Below are 21,816 nucleotides of genomic sequence, written 5' to 3'. Positions count from 1 at the left end.
CAAATCAGCATTAACTGCACCATAAGTGCAGCACTTTTGAAGAACAGTGCAAGTTAAGAGCAGCCCAGCTGGATCAGAGCAAAATGTTCTGCAATCTGCTCCCCACAGTGGCCAGCCAGATGCCTTTGGGAAGCCCAGAAGCAGCGCATGAGCAGAACAGTCCTCCCCCACCTTGCACCCCAGGCAGCAAGTAGTCACAGCTACATTGCCTCAGGCTAATGACCACTGATAAGACTTTTCCTCCTCTCCAAAATTGGAATTAATCCCTTTTGAAGCTTCATAAGCCATGGGAGTGACTTGTGGCAGTGAGTTCCACTGATCTAGTCCTCCAAATGTACCCAAGATGGCAAAGATTGATGGGAGTTGTAGTCCAACCACATGTGAAGGATACCAGGTTGGGGAAGGCTGCACCAATCCATTCTGCACTATGTGAGGCATTTCCTTTGGTCTGTCATGAATTTGCTGCTGAGCAACTTGAGGGTTCTAGCATTATGAGAAATACTCTGCAGTGCGCCTCACGTAGTGTCTTCCAGGGGCTGGGAGGCCCAAGGCAACACAAATTTACATATACAGGCTGGCTTAAGAATGGATCTCAGGAATGAACCTTGCACTCCTCTCCCCCACCCCTTTCGTCCTGTGGCCTTTACCTTCTGAATTTCCTCTGGGTTGAGCTTGGAGATGTTGAGAATCTGTTGAGCCTCCTGGAGGCTGATCCCAGAGATGCCGGAGGCTGCTGCAGAATGAGGCCCTGTGTGCTCTCGTGCACCCGCAGCCGCTTGGCTAGCTGCTTGAAAAGACAGCCCTAGTTACCCCTCTCATATCCCCTGCCATAGGTGCAGGGAAAGGTGCCATAGCTGTGACAAACCCAGAGTGACCTTGGGGCCAGTGGTGTCCTTGGAGTTGCCCTGTCCAGAGACACAAGGGTGAAATCCTGGGCAGCACAGAGGCGTTTCTCTGCCCAGACATGGCCCCTGGCACGGCCCCTAATGAAAGAGCTCAGCCAGCCACGGAGGTGAGGTGGCAAAGAGCCGCAGGGCAGGCTGTTCCAGGTAAAAGTGGTGCGGCGGGGCCACAGGCCCTGGGTGCAAGAGGCAGCCCACCGTCCCTCTGGACCAAGCCGGGGAGAAGGGCAGAGACAACCGCCCAGCACCTACCTGCAAACTCCTGCCGCAGTGCCCGGGCAAAAGCCCTGCCCACCACCTGCGCCCCCACCAGGATGATCTGGGCCAGGTACTTGGCCTGCAAAATAAAGTAACGCAGCCCCGGTCACCGCAGCGCCTGCGGCGAGAGCGCGCGCCAGGCCAGGCCGCCCCCTTCCTCCCTCTGTGGGTGTGCTGGGGGTGACGTCCCCACCCTACAGGCTCCTGCGGCCCTCGGGAACCAGAGGGGGCCACTTGGCGGCCACGGATGGCCCCCAGGACCCGCCGCTGCGTCTCCCTTCCTTGCACCGGCGAGGGCGGGGGGAGGAAAGCGGGCCTGCCCACTTGGGCTGGAGCTGCCCCTGGGCCGAGAGAGGCCGCCGCCTCGAGGGCCCCCCTCGCCTGGACCCCTTTCTGGGGTGGGGGGTCAAGGAGCGGCCGCCCACCCCTACAAGGGAAACCACGGCTCGGACACCTGGGTCCCTTTTCCCGGGAGGCCCCTCCTCCCGCGCCCCCCCTCACCATCTCTGCGGAGGGTCCCGCGAGGCACGCGCGCCTGGCCAGGAGGCGCCGTAAAGCCGAGCTGCACCGGATGGAGCGGCCTGCTCGCAACCGGAAGCAGCCGCGCGCAGGACAGAAGGCCCCTCCCCAGGCCGTGAGAGGAGGAGCGAGGGCGGCCCCTGGTGGCCGGAGGAGGAGGAGGCATGGGCAGAAAGCGGCGGCGAAGCTGCACCTGCTGGATGTCTGCCTGCCTGTTAAGCCGTTAAAGGCAGAGAAGCAGGGCCCGTAAAAACAGGCGGCAAACTCAGTGAGATGGGAGCAGCAGGCGCGGGAAACAGCGGCAAGGAGCTTTTCGCATTGTCTTCCCAGAACATCCGAAGAGCTCCGCAGCTCCCCCAGACCAGACAGAGGCCCACCTGGTCCAGCGGCCAGTGAGCTGTTGCAGGGAGCCCCACGAGGGGCGGCTCCGGGGGGGGTGGGGTGCTCGCCGGCCTGAAAGAGGCGCCGCAAGACCTCTGGGTTCATTGCTTCAAACAATGTTGACGGGCTGAGCATGCAGATGCTGTTGCATATTTCTTTAGCGTCATTCAACCACCGCATGCATTTGTACCCTGTTCTTATGTGCATCAACGTATCATTGAATTGAAAAGACAAACAGGGAACAGAAGTATCGGATGAAAAAGGCCAGATATTCGCGGGGTGTGTCAAATTGCATCGTGTTTAGCTGTTAGGTCAACACTTCCTGCAGTTTTGTTGCTTCCGAATATGATCAGTAAGGAATCAAATTCGGAAAGAAGTGCAGAGGGTTGTGGCATTCCAAACCAAATAGATTTAGGTTTGGTGTTTTGGTTTGGTTTGGTTAAGTGCTTTTTAAACTAAAAATGGTACCAGGCTGTTTGCAAAACTCAGGATGTGATGTGTCCTGATAAATTTCAGAGATTTGGAGGAAAAAATAAGTAAAATTATGGCAGCTGTAAAGATGTTTGCAGAAGACAATTGAATCAAAATGCGAAATAAATAAAAGAGAATTCGCTGTCTCCCAAAACAATTTCAGAGCTCTGTTACTGAATGGAACACAGCAGAAAGTATTTTTCCAAACATTGACCATGATTTTAGAATTAAGGTGTTCCTTCCTGCTGTTGGTCACACTATTTGTGAACTTAAGAGAAGATTTACAGACAATTGCAATGTTTTGAAAGGGGTTATTCAATCCCAAGTGCTAAAAGGCGAAAGCTTTATACGATCTTAAGAGCAACCAGAGTGCTATTATTTTGTTGATCCAGACAAACTGAGACCATTTGCAAGACATGACTGGATTTGAAGCAGAACTCAGACTTTCCAAAGGTTCTAGAGAGGTATGAATGAGAAAGACAAATAAGACTTGACACAATGAACCAAATGCTTTCTCTTCTGGAAGAACTTAAACTGTATTTGAGTGGACTCTAGAGACAGTGGGCCATAGCCATCATAATACCTCCATCAAGTGCTGGATGTAAACGAACATTTTCCTGTATGTGGCTAATTGAGACCTGCTTGAGGAGCAAGATGAGTAATGAACACCTCAGGAACACTGCCATACTGGCAACTAAAAAGAAAGGTATCAAAAGCCCTTGACCTTGAATTGTGGTCAGTCACTTTGCAGAGGTGAATAAGAATCAGCGTATCCAGTGTCTTTAGCTCTATGTAGTTCTCTCAGTGACTGACATTCTAATCAGCCAGAGATGGCCATCTAGATACATAACAACGTGCACCGGGTTTCTTAAGTGTACAGAGCCCACGTGTCTCCATTTGCTCTGCTTTTCCTTGCACTGAGAGTCTCCATTCCTGCTTCTGCCTGCACTGGTTCAAAAGTAACTGTTTTCTAAATAAAGTGTTGTGTCGTTCTAATTTGTATGTTAAGGAAATGTTTGTGTAGCACCTGTACCTTGTGTGAATAACGTCTTTCCTTACTGTAATTTGAATATAGACTGTACCCAGTAAAACATCGCCAGATACACAAAATAATCCTGCTCACACAATGTACTTCGGTGCATCCATAGTTCTGTAACATGCAAATTTACATTGGATTTAAGTCCCTTATTGGATTACCTTCCGATCAGGAAAATCCAAATTTAATGCGGAAAAAGTGCTGGCGGGCTGTTGGAAGAGGGCATCACATGGCACAAGCAGCTTCAAATCCACATTAAGCTCCTGTGTGGAGGAGTCAAGGATTTGCTACTGAGAAACCCAGGGGTTGCTAAGTACTAATACTTTTTTTCACTGAGCCCGACTTCTGTGCATTTATCTCAAGAAAAGCCCTGCTGAATCAGACCAAAGGCTGGCAGGCAGAAATGGAAAAGTGATGCATGTGGGGAAAAGTTTCCCTGCCCAAAAGTTAACCTGTCAGGCAGCTGCTGAAGGCATGGGAGCACTGGACTCCTGAGAGGATATCCATTTAATAAATAAATAGGAGCAGGGCCAGTCAAATAAAGTTGGCAACCTGACCACAGGCAGGGAAGCCAGCACTATTGCAGGTAGTCTGCAAAAAGGAATGTGAGGCAAGCGATGCCCCAGCAAGGCCAAACGAGGACTGTAAGGCAAGTGGGATCACAGGAGACTGCAGGGGGGTTGTGACACCAGACCCCGCTCTGGGGTGCCTCCTGCCAGGCAGGGAGCTAACGGGGGGCCTCCTGGGCCCCCTCTAGACCATGACCCCCCTGCCCACAAGGACCTATTGTGTTTGAGCCCCTCCCTGCAGGCCCCCAGGATCACCCCCACCCCCCAAGAGTTTTGGCCCCAGCATGGATCCCCTTGATGTCGCGTCAAATTTTGCTGGCATTGGCAGCTTTCCCTCTTTGCATTCTTGCTGCTCCAGCCCGACTCAGACATCAGCCTCCTCCTTGTCTTCGCCTCGCATTGCGTGTTGCCCAGAATGGAGACCCAGTGGAGGATCCTGGGGGCACTATGGCTGTTGGCAACCAAGCAGGCCCCTCTGATGGATCTGGAGGAGAAGTCAGGCGAGCCAAAGGAGGAGGAGGCCAGGAGCACTTTGCCCTTTGCAGATCTGGGTGGGGGCTGAGGAACGCCTCCAGCTGCCCACTGCCTTGTTGGGAGGGAGGGAGGGAGGGTGGGAGGGAGGGAGGGGCAGAAGCTCTTGGGAGGCACCTTGGCCTCAAGTGGGAAGGTGAGAAAGAGCAGGCATCTCCCACCCACAAGACCCCCATGCAGGAAGCAGCGTGGAGGCTGGGACGGGAGAAGAGTCAGCTCGGGCAACGGCCACCGTTTTGAAGAAAAGACACACAAGAGGCCAAAGAGTGGAAGGAGCGCTTTCATACTGTGGGCAGAGCAGGGGCAGAAGGCGAGTTCTGCTCCCAGGACAAGCCTGGCAAGAACAAGGACAATTCCAGGCACAGCTCTTTAAAAACAGCATTCCAATGTCCTGCCCCCCTGTCCTGCCCCACGGCCACTGCACTTCTGCCCCGAACTGCACAGCCCTGCAAGACAGCCTCCCCCTCTGCTCTGGCGCTGCTACTTGAGGGAGCTTGCAGTGGCCGGCCATGGTCAGGCACAACGCTGGCTGCAGGTGGCGAAGGGGAGGCGGCCTGCACCAGCTCGGCTCAGCGCCTCCGTCTCTGCAGCTGGAGAGCCACAGGGCAAAGCTGCAGCCAGGCCCAGGGATGCAGCAGGGGCGCAGGGGGCAGAAGGGGCTGCTGCTGTTCAGTGCCCAGCTTCGGCCTCCAAGGACCCACCCTGGATGTCCACTCGCATGGCAACCAGGCGCCTCAACCAGCCCTTCTGGACCCTGAGCTGCCCTCATGCTTGGCTGTTACCGCTGGGAGTTTCTGGCGTTCCTGGGTTTGGCTGTAAAGACGTCAGCCTGGGCGGATTCCTGCCCCAGGTGGCAGCAGCCCAGAGGCAGGCAAGCAGGCAGATCCAGGGAGAGGAAAGAAGCAGTACGCAAGATAGGAGCATCGCTGTAGACGGGTGGGCAGATGCCCCCCATCCAGAGCGGCAGTGTTGGGGAGAAGAGCCGGCCACCCACTGGCCCCTTGCAGGGAGGCCTGACGTCTGGGGATGCTCCAGTCCATGGGGGAGAGGCTGGCTGGGCTCCAGGGGCAGGAGAAAGGCTGCTGCGGCTCCTGGCCTCAGTTTCCACCCTCAGTCCTGTGGAGCAGAAGAGACAGACAGGCTGAAAGCAGGCAGGCAGGCAGCCGCTCTGGGCCTTTCGCTCTGGGGATGGTGATGAAGAGGACGGCAACCCTCTCCATGAGGGAATTCTTCCCTGGGAGGGAGGAGAGAGGCACGAGAACTATCACAGAATGACACCAGCTCTGCCCTCCCGGGGGCAACAGGAACGGGAAAGGACACGCAGACAGTGCCCCCTCCCCACCAGCTAGTCCTGGAGCAGCTTGCCTTCCTCAGCCTGGTGCATGGCATTGTGACGCTGGGACTGATGGGAGTTGTAGTCCAAAACATCTGCAGGGCACCTGGTTGGGAAAGGCTGTCCTGGGGGGATTAGGGATCTCCCCCACACGCCCAGCATGATGAGTTTACCAGATTCCAGACCAGTTGTGGTCTAAAATGAGGGGGGGATCCACACACTTCTGTGTTTAAGCTCCAGTGGTGCTCTTCACTGCCAGGCCTGGTGGCAGGAGGTTCCAGAGGCAAGACGGGCTATGGGGGAATAGCTCTTCCTTCCCCTTTCCCTCCTGCCCGCTTGTTTCACTGGTATCTCCGTGAAAGGAGCTGAATGGCAGCACCTCAACCCTCGGCTCTTGCAAGAAAGATGCAGCAGGCCGTTCTTCCCTTTCCACGGCCTCTGCACCGCAGCATGGGGAGGGAGCATGAGGTGCCATTCCGAGCACTGACCCCCCGCATGGCCACAGCTCAGAGGCCATGCACTGCTTTGCACGCTGGGTGTCCCCCTTTCATCCCCCACTGCAGAATCTCCAGCTTGGCTGGGAGAGGTTTCCCGCCTGGCTTCCTCTGCTGCCAGCCAGTGTGGGCAACGCTGAGCTCAACGGCCCCACGTCTGGCTAAGGGCAGCTTCCCATGTTCCAGCTGGGGCAGAATCCAGAGATCCAGAGCCACAGCTCTCGTCTGCCAGTGGGTTAGTGCCCAGCTGGTGGCCAAATACCCCAAAGGCAGCCAGGAGGCAGGAAGCAGAGACGGGCAGGACTCTCTCCCCCCCACCCCCATGCCTGGCCATCCCACGTGCTCACGGATTGATCTGCACACCCACAGGATCCACTTACCCACTCCTCTTCATCCACGCCTTCAAAGTAGTCCTGTGGGAGCGGGTCATCTCGGTTGCCCAGCTTGGCCACCATGGCACTGAGGAGCTGCAGAGGAGCAAGCAGTCACTGGGGGGATGAGAAAGGGCGGGCGTCTCCCGCCCCCATGCAGCAAGTGTGGAAGGAGCACCAAGATCCCCTTGCTAACACCATCATGGCGCTTCCTGCACGGGGGTCTTGTGGGTGGGAGATGCCCGCCCTTTCTCCCCTATCTGCTTGAGGCCAAGGTGCCCCCAACAGTGTTTCTCCCCCCCCCAATAAGGCAGTGGGCGGCTGGAGGAGCTCATCAGCCCCCTCCCCTCCTGTCCCTCCCCCACCTCAAGGGACAAAGCGCTCCTCACCTCCTCTTTCTTCTGCTGGTCTGACTTCTGCTCCAGGTAGACGGAAGATGGGACAGACTTCTTGCTGGGGATGTCCTTCGGGGCTTTGCTCACTGTGAAAGATACACACAAGACAACTGAAGCGGCCTTACCTGGAGGCAGATCTGCCTGAGGGTCTGCCTAGCCCACAAATCCCACTGCAGTGGGGAGGAGGATTTGCTCTCCAGGATCTTAGGCAGAGGAAGGCCACAGAGCCTTTGAGCCAGAGATGAAACCCAGCTGTGGGCTCCTGCGAGGCAAGGAGATGCACCATCCCAAGCAAGGCTCCCTGGCATCCAACCCACGCCCTCCCCCCCAAGATATGCTGCCCATCTGCCTGCAGAGAGCTCCACAAGAGATGCCCTGGGAAGCAGCCACTGCCAAGTTCTGGAGGAAATTCGCCCAGGAGGGCTCCTGAGACCCTCTCAGTGCCCCCCCAAACAACCCCATGCGGGGAGGGAGAGGCTACCTACCATCAAGGGCAACAGAAAGAGTTTCTGGAACCCCTCACTTCCCGCAATAATCCCAGCCCCCTTGCAAAGGCTCCCCATCACCCCCAGGTACCTGGGGTCATGTCTTTGGGCCGAAGGCTGAGCCTCTGGTGCTGCCCGTTCGAGCCCCCAAGCCAGGCAGCAGCTGACAGGGCAGGTTCCCACCACACCTCTGTGGGCGGGTAAAGGTCATCCTGGAAAAATTCTTTCTGTGGGGAGAAGATGATGGGCGAAGGCTCTTAGAAATCCATGGGCTGGTTGCGAAGCTGATCTGTGTGAGCCAATCACAAGCAGGACAACATGCAACGGAGTGGTCCAATGGACGGAGGCCGGCGCCGGTTCTTGGCGCAGCACCTGAAGTGCCGGCACATGCTTGAGGTTAGGAGCAGCTGCAGCTGCTGGGCTCTGGAGCGCCTGAACAGCCCCCTGGCTCCCCTGCTCTGCTGTAACTGGGGTGGCTGAGGATGCAGACCCAACTGTAGGGACTGAGCTGGCAAGGGGAGAGGGCCCGAGTCAGGCCATGAGTCTCTCTAGCCCAACATGGTCTCCTCTAGCCAGCAGGGGGCTCTCCAGCAAAGAGGGGTCTTTTCCATCACAGGCTACCCCACCCTTTTCTGAAAGTGGACATGCTCTTTGAGATTGGATGCAGGGCTGTCTGCATGCAAAACAGAGGATTGACTCCTGTGCCCTGGCACCTCCCTTTCAAAGGTCCCAAATGTACTGCCCCCAAAGCCACATTGGTGACCTGGAAGACTGGACTGTGTTATTACAGAATGTCTGTTCTTACCTGTTTTTATAATACTGTTTCATTGGTTTTATGTGTTATATTTTTGTGTAATGGTTAGAGATTTTTAAATATTAAGCAGTTTAGAAAAGCTTTAAGATAAAATAAAATAATATAAAATAGAGAGCAAGTCCTCTAATGGATGAATTTGATGAAAAAGGAAAGAGGGATGGAAGAGGCAGTTTTTACCATGGAGAGAAGCCAGCAGCACCTCCCCCCATACACACACATATAAGAATCTGCATTGGGACCACAGCAGTTTTATCTTTTCCATAAAAGAGTAGTGAAGCATCCCAAGTCTGTGGATTACACCCAAGTGGCCAGGATGGAAAAAACCCCAAGCAGGGTGAATGGCCAACCACATGGCAAGTTCCTGTATGTCAGCGCACAGGGATGGGTTTGGGGGCCATCCGCACATCTGCACATCCAGGCTGAGGAGTTCTACAAAGCTTGCTGAGGATGCCAGCATGCTGTGGCTGAAGCAGGGAAAGGGGAAAATTCACTGGATGGAATTGTTTGGGAAGGGTTACAGAACAGGGCAGGTTGCAGAGCCCTTGGAAAAGCTACTCCCCCCCCGCCAGGGATCCCAGGGCCAAAGGCAAAGGGCCCGTCCAGTACTCTACCTTCACCCGGGGCACCTGGAAGGCGACTGGTTCGATGGAGGTCTGCCTGAGGCGCAGGGCCCGTGCAATCTCAACATCTCGCACGTCACACTCAGTTTTGGGAAGGAACTGGTAGCCCTACAGAGATAGAATCATAGAATTGGAAGGGGCCTGTAAGGCCATGGAGTCCACCCCCCTGCTCAGTGCAGGAATTCAACTTAAAGCATACCCGACAGGTGGCTGTCCAGCTGCCTCTTGAAGGCCTCCAGTGTTGGAGAGCCACCTCCCGAGGTCATTGGTTCAAAGGTACAGAGGTCAGGACTGCACAGACACCTTTTCCAGAGCATCACTGCAAAAGTGCAGCTTCTCCTGCCCCTCCCAGCACCTCGGAAGTGAACCTGGAGACAGGTCAGCCAATTCACACCTCCCACAGCAATCCTTGGGGTGAGGGGCTTCTGTTGATCATTCAACAGATGCTGTGCCCATGAACGGCCACTAGAGGGCAGGCTAGAAGTATGTTTTGCAGATCACAGGAGTCAAGCAGGAAAGGAGACCCTTTAGAGCAGCGCCTCTTAACCTTAGGGGTCTGTCCATGGACCCCATGGATGGGCTTTGTGGGGGGTGTCCATGAACCGGATGCAAAAAACCAAACAATTTCCAATGTAATAAAATAAACAGAATACAAACGTTTGTGTTTATGTGTGTTTTTCTGGGGAGCGGGTCCCCATCAGATTCGTCAATGGGGTCTGTGACCCTATAGTGCTGTAGAGGGAGGAGAACATGTGGGCGTGGTGGTGGTACCTGTGCCAAATGGCCCAGCTCAAAGGGAGTGATGCCATTCTCCAGCAGGGATGCCATCCTGGTCTGTCGTTAATTGACGCCTCTCCCAGCCCCGTCTCCAATAACAACTGAAGATCCCAGCCGCTGGATCTGGCCCAAGGCCCACCTAGTCCAGCAATTCTGTTTCCCACAGTGGCTAACCTTCCAAGAAGCCCACGAGCAGGACATGCAGAAAACAGCCCCCCTCACACCTGGCCTCCTGGGATGCAGAGTTCCACCCTCTCCCTCATCGCCTCCAGCCTGACCTAGAGATTTCAGTGTCATAGCTGATAGCTGCTGATATGCACAACACCGTTGTGGACATTTTCTCCTCATCTCTCAGCTGCATTGCAAATCAACATTTCCCCCCCCTTTTTTTATAAAAAAACTCAAGCAAGGCTGTAGCCCTCATGGCTGCAGAGGAAAGCCCAGAGATGTGGAGCGAATCAGCCAAAGGCTCTCGTACAAGAAGAAGGTGGGGAGTTCCCTGTCTTCGGGCTCCCTCTCCCCCTCCCCGGTCATTTCCTCCCATCTGACCTTCTCTTCCATCCTTTTCTGCCGCCTTACCTTGTGGGGGTCACTGGACAGGAAGCTGTTGCACTCCAGGAAGAAGGGCGCTTCTGGGACAACCTCGTATATAAACACTCTGGTGTCACCCTAAATATGTGGCAGAGAAAAAGAGGTGGCCTGGGATCCATGCCAGCTCCTGCCCGCAAATGTCTCGGCAGGGTTCAGGGGCAGAAAGGTGCCCACCCAGCCCAGCCCTGGGAGAAACAGCTGTCGTCAGCCACCCCCACACACCCCCACACCTCCCTCCCTTCCCTCTTAGCCTGAGTGATGCTCCTGCTTCAACCCAGTCGCAGAGTGGCCCCCTTTTTGCCTCAACTGGAGATGGTCAGGGGTACTGTGACACCCAGTTCAGCGCAGCAGTTAGAGGGCTGGGCTTCTCCACCCCTTGACCTGAACCTTCTTGGCTCTGCTGGTCATTTGAGCTGCTGTTCCCAGAAGGGAAGGCCCAGGTACCCCAATGGCCCCAGACACGCCCAGCTGATGCGCTAGCCCGGTCTGCAGCTGCCCCAGCCACCCACTCACCTTTCCTGTGAGGAAGACCACGCCCGTGTCTGCGTCATAGAAGGGGATGAGGGTGGAAGGAGAGACGTCAAGGCTGACAACTGCCACCGGCTGCCCAGCTGCCAGCGACTCTGCCTGGTAGAGAGAGAGCTGGCGCTCGCTGCGACTGCAGAGGGAAGAATAGGAGATGCCACTGGGAGTGGGCAGGCCTAGGCTGCTTGATGCAGCACGGGGGGGGGGGAGTAAGAGAGGCCGGCCTTACCTGTCAAAGCCTGAGACCAGCAGGTATCTGCCTCCACACACCCAGATGATGCGAGCCCCCCGGCCTCCCTCGGGTCCTGGGCCTTCCTGTGTGTGTGGGAGAGACAGAGAGTGCCACCACTGCCCTCCTCCCCTCAGCCCTCAGTGGGGCTCCCCAGACAAGGAAGAGCAGCTGGCCATACAGCCTGGGGCAGAGGGGATTTTCTCCCACTCACCCACCCACAGTCAAGCCCTCCTTCCCCCCAAACCAGTGTCCCACGTGAAGGGGGAGAGGAGGAGTCACTCATACTTCGGAGCCATTGGGGTGCCTCGCCTCCTGTTCCGTTCTCCTCCAGAAAACAGAAACATTGAACATGCAAATCTATCTTGTCTTCTCAAGTCAGGCCGCCTAGCCCAGGAGCCGCAGAGGGGGCTCTTCAGGGTTGCACACACAGAAAGGGACCCCACTTGAGTTCAGGCGACCTTGTCACCAGCGGGCTGAGCCTCCTGCCTGCCACGTAGGTGCTCTGCCGCTTAGCTGGGGCCGCACCACAGCAGTGGAAGCAGGAGTGGGGGCTCTTCTTGAAAGAGGAAGGCAGGGGGGCAGACGAACCGTTTCCTGACTCACTAAAAAAGCAAAGGGGGGAGCCGGCTGCCCTCTCACCAATCAGTCACATTGCTTAGCTCAACACGGGATGCCATTTGATACAAACATTCCCCATTTTTTTCATTCTCTCTACCAGGTCAGCGGACACCTATCAACTGAGGATAAAACATCACACATCTGACGACATGGACTCTGGTGCACAAAAATAAGTCTGGTGAGTGTGGAAGGCAGGGGTGGGGAGCCTAGCACTGTCCGCTTGCTGGGCTATGACTCCCATCCTCTTCCTTGACCACTGAGCATGCTAGCTCCTGGGGCTGCGGGAACCTGGAGTCCAACAATGTCTGGAGGCCCACTGATGTCCCCCAACCCCTAATTTAAGTTGCCACACAGCTTATGGTTGATACATCCAACTAACACAGCTCCCTCTGGAAGAACGTGCCCCTGTTCCTGAATAGGGCCCACCCCACAGCATAACTTTCCTACCAAGAACTAGGCCCAACTCACCTGCAGGGGCTGGGAAGCCTGTCGGGGATCATAGACCCGCACTTTGCCATCCTTGCTGACTGTGGCCAGGTGCTGTCCATCTGGGCTCCAGGCCAGGCTGAAGATCTGAAAGGCATCAATCCCATCCCCAAAGGAGGTCAGTCCTCTGACCTAATGAAGGGAGCCAATGCGCCCACAAACAAGCTGGGTCAGCCACGGTCCCTGGGCCCAGCCCCACACAGTCCTAGCAGAGGGCCTGAAGGATGCGGTTGCAGGAGATCACCAGGGCCTGGCCAGCCTTAGCTGGTGGGCCATGAACCTTGCCTCGGAGGATCCTGCAGCCTGCCCCATTCCTGCCCTGAACAAACGGAGGGAGCTGAGACGTGCAGTCTGTTGCACTGTGTGTAGTTGTATTGCTTAATTTCGTTTAAAAGCAGCGCCACAGCAGCATAGAGTAACAGCAGATGCTGAAATGCGAGTGTGCCAGCATGTGCATGCGTTTGCCTAAGAAAGCAGGCTTTTATCCTGCAACAGCATCACTGAGACTGGAGACTTAGTAAAATAAGAAAAGCTACTTTATTTATAGAAATACATAGTAGATAGAAAAGGCAAACCTAGTTCTAGCTAACTAGCTAAGTTGGAGGCATAACGCCCAGGTGTAGGAGTTAGCCCCATGCTCGGAGAGAGAGCAGAGACAAGGGGAGTCTCCTCTCTCCTGGTCAGCCGGAGGACAAAGGAAGAGTGGAAAGGGCGGAAGGAGGAGCGGCAGGTACAGAAGGAAGTCAGTCAGAGCATCACAGGTAAAAGGTAAACAAAGCCTGTCCATCTGGCCTATCTTCCCTCTGGAGCTTAAACAAAAGAACAAAACAGGAGTTGCTCTTGCCCCACTTCCAGCACAGTCGGCTTTCCTACCTGGTCCCTGTGTCCATCCAGAGTCAGCTCCTGCCTCCCACCACGCACATCCCAGATCCGGACACTCATGTCATAGGAGGAGGAGGCCAGGATGTCTGCAGCCAGAGGGTGGAACTTGATGGAGTAAATCTTCTCTGTATGGCCTTGGAGGGGAGGGAGAGAAGAGAAGAGCCTCTCCTTGAACATTGTCACAAGACTTATCTGGGGCACGGATGCCAGGAGCCTCTGCCCACCGTTGGGAGGCAAACCAGCTAGATCACAAAAAATGCACCAGCAGGGTGAGCCTCACCTCGCAGCACTGCCTCAGGCTCCAGCAGCGTCTGCTGCAGTCCTCCGGACTCAATGCGCCAAAGACGGATCTTGGCGTCTTCTCCAGCTGCACCAAGAAAGCAAAAGCAACTGTGATGGCCAAGAAGCCACGCTTGGTGAGGCCCCGTCCACGCAGACGGCCAGTGCCGGGCCTGGGCCCTGAGCCAGGGGGGCTCCTGGGGCCCTTCTGAAGCCTGGTGCTGCCGGTTGCTTCTCCTGGGAGCGGGTTGCTCCGGGGGGGGGGGTCACATACCTATCGCCAGGCGCTGCAGGTCAAAGGGGTCCCAGCAGAGATCTGAGACGGGAGCCCCATTCTGGATGGTGGGCATGGGGGCATCTGGGAGGCGGCCTGGCTTTGCGAGCTGCAGAAGAACCTCGGGGTGAGTCTCGGGGAAAGGCAGGCACTAGAAGCCGACCCTGGACATTCTCCCCCGCCCCCCAGGCTGGGCCTTTGCAGCCACCCCACCTCTAAACTGCCACAGGAGGTAGGGGATGGAGTCCTCAGAACCAAAGTGCTCTTGAGCCCAGAGCCCAGCACCAAAGATGGGAACAGCAGAACCCGCCTTATGCCGAGTCAGACCATTGGCCCATGTGGCTCAGAATGGCCTACTCTGGCTGGCAGAGGCTCCCTGGGGTCTCAGTCTTCCCTATCCCTAACCTTCCACGGGGAAGGTGGGTGCTCTGCCACTGAGCTGCAGCCCTTCCCCAACATGGATTTGCTGCCGCAGGAGGGTACGGACTGGGCCGCTGCCCCACGGGAAGGGGCCTGGCAGCCTCCGTGACCCTTTGGGAGCCTCTCTCGCTGCCCCCCACACCTGGCCTCCTCCCTTTACCTCCAGAACGGCCACCTGTCCTCCTGCAGACAGGAGCGGAATGGCAACATGCCGCCGGTTGGCACAGAAGCCATCGCACTCCCCTGGCGTGGTGAGGTTCAGCCCCCTGAGGTTGGTGATGTGGGTGTTGCGGTGCAAGACGGTGCCCTGGATGTGACGGAACCCCGAGCTGGGTCCTGGGGGCAAAGAGGGCACAGAGGGTGAGGGAGGGGAGGCAGCTCCCCAGGGACGGTCCTGCCTGTGTTGCCCCCTGCTGAAGGCACAGGCTCTACCCGGTCTCATGGGGGGGCAGGGGGAGGGGCGCAGGTGCGGGCAAAGGAGATGCCATGGGCCCCAATGTGCCCAAACCTTCACTAAGAGGGCACAGGGTGTAGGGCGTTTGGATGTCTGAGGCACCTCACTGCAGGTGGGAGGGAAGTGGCAGGATCAGGAGGGCGTGCGCTTACCCAGAATGCCTTGCAAGGACCGCTGACTCGGGCTGGAGGCAAAGCCGCTGGTGGCAGAGAGAGACGGTGCCAGGCTGGAGGGTGACGTCAGAGAGCTGGTGGGAGAGGAGAGGCCGCTGCCGTCCTGAGAGAGGGAGAGGCACCTCAGAGCAAGAAAAGCCCAGGAGGAGAGGCCAGGGGGGCGTTGTGCTGAGTCCGTGCCTCTAGCCTAGCCAAAGGATGGGGCCAAAGAGCCCAGGGACGGTGGGCAGGGAGGGGGAGCCAGGCGGAGGGCTCGTGGCAGCAGAGCTCTGGTCGGGGGGCACCTTGGCCCAAAAGGACAGAGGGAAGGACTCCTCTGTGCTAAGCAGCCAAGAGGAGGGAGCACTTAGCATGGCTCGCCCCTTCCCCCCCGCAGCTGGCATGGAGACAGATGCCTGGGGCACCCCTGCTCTGCCCTGAGAGGCAGATGCGAAGCCTCCCAAGTGGGCACCCTGGCCCTGCAAGCCGCCTCTTTCCTCCTGGGTCCCACAGACTTCCAGGCAGGAAGATGCGGGAGGGCCTGCTCTCGGGCTCGTGTCAAAGGAGAAGCAGCAGGCCTCCCCGCTCCTCCCACTGGGGGCTTCTGCACACCTGCTGCCGGCCACCCAGGGGGATCCTCAGGGCGCCCATGGGAGGAGTTGTGGGGGGGGATGCCTAGGAATTGTGCACCCTCACGGCAGCGCTGCCCTCCCCCAGGACGCTGGCCCCCAGGGGGCTACTCACACTTGTCTCCGGGCCCTCAGCCTGGGTGGAGACGGCGGGGGCTTGGCTCTCTGGGAGGCAGGCAGAGGTGAAGGCCTTGCCGGCCCGGTGGGCTGGATGGAGGCTGATCCGCTCCACCTGCGGAGGGAGAGGAAAGGGCTGGGGTGGAAGGCATGGGCAGCAATGCTGAGGTTCCTAGGAGCAGGAGACCAGGGGATGGGGTAGGCGACAGCTCTTAAGCAGCAGCTCCTAAAAGCCGCTCCCCGCACACAAAGGCTGAGCGGAAAGCCTTACCCTGAAGCAGAGGCCTCTCCACGTGTGTGATGATGATGGCCCAGCTGCCTCCTCCTGGCCACCGCCGCCCCCGAAGTCTCCTGGGGTCAGTGAGGCGCCGCCTGGTGGCCTCAAGGGGTGGGCGCAGGCAGGCAGGCAGGCAGGCAGGCAGGCAGGCTGCTCCCTCCATCCCAAGAGGAGCTGTGGAGGCCTGGGGGTCTCCTGGGCCCTTCTCCCAGCCCAAAGTAGCCCTCAGTGGTCCAGCCGGGTTGGGCCTTGTGGCTGCTGCTGCTGCTCACCTGGCTGTTGTCTCCAGCCCACCAGGCCTCTGCGGATGCTGCAGGGGTGTTTCCAGCACAGTCGGGGAACAGGTCTTTGTGGAACTCCTGCGTGGACTGCAAGACAGGCCCTCCGTGAGCAGGTACCACCACCTCCTGCTATGCTGCAGGCCCCCCTCTGCCCCTTCCCCCTCGGCATATTTACCTTCCGGGGCACCAAGTAGCTGACGGGGATGACGGCGTTGTCGCTCAGCTGCAGGACTCGCATCACCTCACAGGCCATGACGTCCAGGGCCAGCTTGGGCACCTGGGCTAGTCCCTGAGACTTGGTCTCCATCAGACACTGGTTGACTGGGCAAAAGGAGAGAGAGTGGCGAGAGGGGCCAAGGGCGCTGGGCCAAAGTGGCCCTTGTCATTATGCCACTGCTTTGAATGGGGGTGGCAGGGAGGGGGGCAATGGGACCTGTCCAGATGCCAGCCCTCTGAGCCCTTGAATTGGGGCTTCTCTTCCCTGGCACACCCGGGGCCCCAGTAACAGCCCCTGGCACAATCCCACTCGCCACCTGCTCAAGAAGGGGGAAGCACAGTGGAGTGGTGGGTGAGGCCACCCAGCTGCATGTCTCCAGACTGCAGAGCCTTCTTTGCCCTGGCAGCAGCCCTCGCAGCCTGCCCAGCTGTGCGGTGCCAGCCTGCCCCCCACTCGCCCACCTCCTCCCTCGACGGCTGTGGAGGCCGGGCCTTGGGATCCCGCAGAGCTGGGTGGGCAGGAGGGTCTGGAAGGCCTTGTGCTGGGATGCAGGAAACTGCCCTAGGTGGGATCAGGCCCTTCGTCCATCCAGCTGAGTGCCGCTTACACTGACTCGCAGGAGCTCTCCAGGATCTGGGGCCAGGCCTCTGTCCCAGACCTACCTGGGGTGCCATTGGGGATGAAAGCAGGGGCTTTCTCTCTCTCTTCCATGGAAGTGTCAGGCTGGGCAGGGAGGGCACATGGCGTGCCAGGACTAATGCGCAACTCTCTCCAGGGCCAGGGAGGAGAAGAGCAACATTTTGGCCAAGAGTCCCAGCCCAGGCCATTTCAAGCCCGGAGACGGCCTTGGGTGCCGCCTGGCAGCTACTCACCTTCTGTCAGCACAGGCTGACTGGGCAACACCTCGTAGCAGAAAAGCACCTTCTCCCCCTGAAAGACAATGGTCTGTCTGAGCCACAGTTTGGCTTCTGCCTCCCTCGGCCACCCCAGGGGGGAGAGCAAGAGGACCCATGGAAACAAGCAGGGCTCACCTTCCCTGCCAGGATGAGGAGGCCAGTGCTGGGGTCAAAGAGTGGGATCAAGGCCCTGCAACACAAAAGGGTCACCTCTGAGATGGGGACAAATAGCAACTGCTGCGTGCAGGCACCAACACAAGCATCGCCTGGCCTGGCAGGGGCCAGAGTGGAGTTTAAACATAAGCAGCTAGACTCCGAGGGCGGCTGGCTGGCCTTAGAGACCCACAGCCAGAGCAGAGACGGTGCCAAGGGACACTGGAAAGGAGGAAAGGAATTCCCAGCCTCCGCTCACATTAGAAAGTGCCCCTGGAATGCCGCCATGATACCAACTGCCTTCTTTCTCATAAATCCCTCCTCACAATCTACCTTTTCCATGAAGCCGTTGGTGCCCCCCCCCAAATCAAAAAGAGCCTACGTGTGGGTGGCTGGAACAAAAATGCAGATTCTCCCCCCCTTCCTCTGTAGCGGCGCTTTGACACTCCTTAATCCCACCCTTCATGCTCCTAACTAAAGCTCGCTCCATCTTTCACCACTACAAGCCGGCCCAATAAAAAGCATTTACTCCCATAATTTATCTCAGTAACACAGCAACAATTCTCCAAAACAATTCAGCAACAGAAACATTTGGGGAGGAGCAGAGTTCAGGGTATTGCAGAGGTGGGAAAGGTGCAGACAAGGGCAGCCAGAATGACGAAGGGGCTGGCGCAACTCCCCTGTGAGGAAAGGTTATGACATTGGGGGGCTCTTTAGTGTAGAAAAAAGGGGGACACAACAGCAGTGTGTAGCACGATGCTCGGTGTGGAGAAGGTGGGTGAGGAGTTGTCCCCCCCAACACTAGAACCCAGCTGGGGGTCATCCAATGAAGGTGAATGTTGGAAGACCACCTAAAGGAAGATCTCTGCAATTTCAATGAAGGAATGCGCTCCCACAAGAAGGAGTGATGGCCACAACCTAGGGCTCCATTTGGGCAAATTCTTGGAGGGAATTCATAGGCAACTAGCCAGGAGGACAACAAGGCAATGTGCCTCCAAATACCAGTTTCTGGAAATCGCAAGTGAGGAGACTCCTGTTGTGGTCATGCTCTGCTTGTGAGCTTCCCATAGCCATTTAGTTGGCCACTCTGGGGTCAGAGAACTGGACTCGAAGGACCCCCGGCCGGATCCAACGGGGCTCTTCTGACGTTCTGTATCTCCTGCTGAAAGGCCCTTGGGTGGCAGCGGGTGGTCTGCCTGAGACCCTGAAGAGCACAGGGCCTGATGGGGCACCTGGCAGCTCTCACCTTCCATAACTCCCTGGACAGGTGAGAAGGAGCTCAGTGCCAGAATGGCTTCTCCTGCCCTGACCGAGGGAATCCGGCGGGGGCGGGGGGCAACAGCGCTGCCTCTCTGTTTCTCAGCCAGCTGTCCATGTCTTGGCTTCTAGGGAGGATTGTGAGGGCAATCTGGGCATCTCCCCTGGTTTATGGCTTCCCGTGTCCCACTCCTGTAATATACAATGTTTAGAGGAGCTTCCTTGGTGCTGCCTGGACACCAAGAAGTCTTGCCCTGTTCCTGCAAGGCAAATCTCAGACCACGCTTCATCTAAAGGGAGCAGTTCTTGCTGGTCCAGCCCAGGAAAGCTGGTTTTGTCCCTGCAGTCTCCCATTTCGGGGTGCAAGGTAGCGAGGAGTCTCCCCTCCCTCCAGCTGGCTATTGAGAACTTCCTCCTCAATGGAATCAGATGGGATGCCAGCTGCCTCCCTCGTGGGCTCTTCAGCATCCCTTGGCTCTGGAGACCAGAAGGCTAACTTCACTCACAGAGAGAGGGGGCAGCAAAAGGCATTCACGCTCAAGGGCTGAGACTCTCCTATAGGGTGACAAGCCAAGGATGCGCCAGCCTGGCTGGGTAGTTCATGAGCCAAAGGCTCGGGGTGTGGGAGGTCCTGGCTCCAGGGCTCTGCTGGCTGGCACAGGGGCAAGAGTGGTGGGCAAAGCCAGGGGGGCACACCAGAAGCTTCCTGCACGCCCCTCCCCTCCCCCCTCCCTTCCCCTCCGCCCCACGCTTTCTGGTGAGGGCGGAAGTTCCCATCCCCAGGCCTTGAAGTCTCAACTGCAGCGATGCCAGTGCAGGGCCCTTGCCGGCAGGGCCAGGCGCAGGCTTGTGCAGAGTTGGGGAGGGCCAGATGCACCTTTCCTATGGAGCAGCAACTCTGAGGTGCTGAATGAGGGAGACTCGAGAGATCCCAAGGCAGAAACGGGAGAAACAGCAGAAGGGTGACTTCAGGCTGCATCACTCCAGATCTGACTAAGGCCTCAAGGTGACTGAACCAGTCTCCATTCTGCCTCCTCCCCAACAGGCTCAGCTGGTCCTTCCACCCGCTTGCTGGAGAGCAACAGGAGCATCTCCAAGAGGCAGCACGCCCGGCTGGCTGCTGGATCATCCCGGCACGAGGCCTGGGTGGCGCTGGTGCCAAGGCACATCTCCGTACCTGCAAGGGAGGCTGGCAGGCAAAGAGCCAGGGGGGGCAGGGGGAAGGAGCTGTTGTTTTTTCAGAAGAAGAGGCAGGGCCCTCACAAGAGTGAGGAGCTCTCCCCACGAAGGAGAACGACGGGAGCAGCAAGAGAGACACTGTGCCAGTTGTTCCCCATCGATCCTGTCCAGAGATCTGCTGGCCGGCAGAAGCCACAGTCCCACTCTGCACCCTATGAAAGCAGCTGGGCATCATGGCTGGGCATCATTTGCCCTGGGCCAGAGCTTGACAAAGGCCCCGCACTGTCCCAAGAGCAGGGCCACACTTGCTTTGCACGAATCGCTCAAGCAGCAGCATCAGGGGAGGCAGAGTCTGTGCATGAGTTTGCCTCTCCCAGGTTGAGGGTCTCCACTGAGTCTGCACTGTCCAAACATCTTAGAGCCAGCATTGGCCTGGGACCTACAGAGTGTCCTAGGCCCATAACTTCACTGTGGCACTGGGGGGTCAAGGCTGAAGACTTCCCTGGCCTCAGTGCTATGGGCTCGGAGGCCAGGTTCACTCTGGGGCTGATCTTGCCAGGAGCGAAATACAGGTGGACCAAGGTAAGGAGGCACAAGACACCAGTAGGGACGCCCCCCCAGTCCAGCAGAGGTGCTCAGCCCTGCCAGAGAGCAAGCTGAGAACTGGCTAGGCCTGGCTCCACTCACAGAGAGGCTGCACACCAGAGGAGGACTGGCAAGGCATGAAACAAGAGAAAGGGTCCCACCCCACGGAGCCCTGGACCCTGGGGGCTGGAAAGGGCTCAGCAGCACAAAGGAAGGAGGGGGCACATCCCCATCCACCCCTAGCGAGAGCAGGCCCTCTCTCCAAGGGAGACATGGCACTGCGCCCCCACCCCACTCCCCAGCTGCATGAGCTGGTTGAGTGAAGAAGGGAATGATCCCTTCTGCAGCCAACCAGAACGTGTGATTTGTCTAGACTCAAGTTCCTTGTTCCGGGTGTGACTAAAGTACCTTATTCTTCTTTACCATGGTACGTGACTCCCTCCCTCACTCCCCCCCCCGAGAACCATAAGGAAAAGCTACCTGTATGCCCTACCCCACAGGCCAGACCCAACCTCCAGCGAGCCACAGCAGGATGTGCTGGCCAGAAGCCTTATGCACACCTGCAAAGATCCAGTGCAGTAGCCCACCCAGGACCCCACAGATGTGCATGTGCCACGTGCCCTCATGGGGACTGGGAGTGGCACTCACACATCCTGCTGGGCTGGAAGGGCTGTCCTGTCACTCCCAGAGTGATGTTTTGGCTCTGAAATTTCAGGAGCCGTGCCAGGGAGTCAGCTGGGCATCTTGTCAAGTCTGTGCCTGGCCATTTAACTCAGGAGGAGGACCTTGGGCACTTGTAAGCCTTGCACAGCACATGGAAGAGCCCGCTCCTTGTGGGGGCTGAACATGCTGCAGCCCCTCCTGCCCCACCCCTGGGACAAGCTGGCAGGGCTGCCTTTCTGAGCCAACCACATGGATCTCAGGGAGGTGGGCTGCCTTTCTCTGGGACACTCCTCTGCCTGCCCCTGGGTCCTCCGGGCAGCGTCTGACTGGAAGCTGTTCCCATCATTTCCACCATAACCACGAAGGCAAAGGACAAGCTGTCTGGCCGGTGAAGGAGCTCTTGTCATCTGCTCAAGGGGGGGGAAGCCCAGTTCCCCCAGGGCTGCTGCTGCCGCCACCCCAGCTCCATACTGGAGAAGAGGCTGTTCTACAGTGCGATAAAAAGAGAGAACAGCACTCCAGCACTCCGGGAAAGGCTGCAGAGCCCGAGCAATCAGTCCCTCTGTTGACCTAAGTAAGATAAAGGCAGCGGAGGAAGGCAAACAGCAGAAAGAGAACAAAGGCCTGTATATTAGGTTCCAGCTGACATTTTTGTGGTTACCCAGGTGGGGAGGAGTGACCACTGGCTCCATT

General features: G+C 57.5%; 1 protein-coding gene across 4 annotated transcripts in view; it reads right to left on the bottom strand.

Moving 5' to 3' along the window:
- CORO7 (coronin 7) overlaps positions 1–21,816 on the bottom strand; it is an 81,781-nt gene that overhangs the window by 773 nt on the left and 59,192 nt on the right. For 2 of the 4 annotated variants that reach the window (XM_061599812.1, XM_061599813.1), the window contains 19 exons: positions 17,422–17,476; positions 17,263–17,320; positions 16,349–16,494; positions 16,165–16,260; positions 15,614–15,730; positions 14,870–14,993; positions 14,424–14,599; positions 13,844–13,952; positions 13,571–13,657; positions 13,282–13,424; positions 12,391–12,495; positions 11,302–11,387; positions 11,061–11,205; positions 10,536–10,625; positions 9,171–9,287; positions 7,837–7,972; positions 7,255–7,346; positions 6,875–6,961; positions 4,935–5,783 (listed from right to left, as the gene is read on the bottom strand). In XM_061599812.1, coding sequence (XP_061455796.1) covers positions 5,778–5,783; positions 6,875–6,961; positions 7,255–7,346; positions 7,837–7,972; positions 9,171–9,287; positions 10,536–10,625; positions 11,061–11,205; positions 11,302–11,387; positions 12,391–12,495; positions 13,282–13,424; positions 13,571–13,657; positions 13,844–13,952; positions 14,424–14,599; positions 14,870–14,993; positions 15,614–15,730; positions 16,165–16,260; positions 16,349–16,494; positions 17,263–17,320; positions 17,422–17,476 — 1,975 coding nt within the window. In that variant the 3' untranslated portion in view covers positions 4,935–5,777. Of the gene's footprint in view, positions 1–647; positions 785–1,154; positions 1,240–1,661; positions 2,181–4,934; positions 5,784–6,874; positions 6,962–7,254; positions 7,347–7,836; positions 7,973–9,170; positions 9,288–10,535; positions 10,626–11,060; positions 11,206–11,301; positions 11,388–12,390; positions 12,496–13,281; positions 13,425–13,570; positions 13,658–13,843; positions 13,953–14,423; positions 14,600–14,869; positions 14,994–15,613; positions 15,731–16,164; positions 16,261–16,348; positions 16,495–17,262; positions 17,321–17,421; positions 17,477–21,816 lie in introns of those variants that run through there. The other 2 variants (XM_061599815.1, XM_061599814.1) reach the window with 2 other exon arrangements.

The sequence above is a fragment of the Rhineura floridana genome, chromosome 17, assembly GCF_030035675.1.
Source record: "Rhineura floridana isolate rRhiFlo1 chromosome 17, rRhiFlo1.hap2, whole genome shotgun sequence".
In the NCBI taxonomy this organism is placed as follows: Eukaryota; Metazoa; Chordata; class Lepidosauria; order Squamata; family Rhineuridae; genus Rhineura; species Rhineura floridana.
The sequence above is the reverse complement of the archived record's forward strand: the minus strand, read 5'-3'. Positions and strand labels throughout refer to the sequence as shown.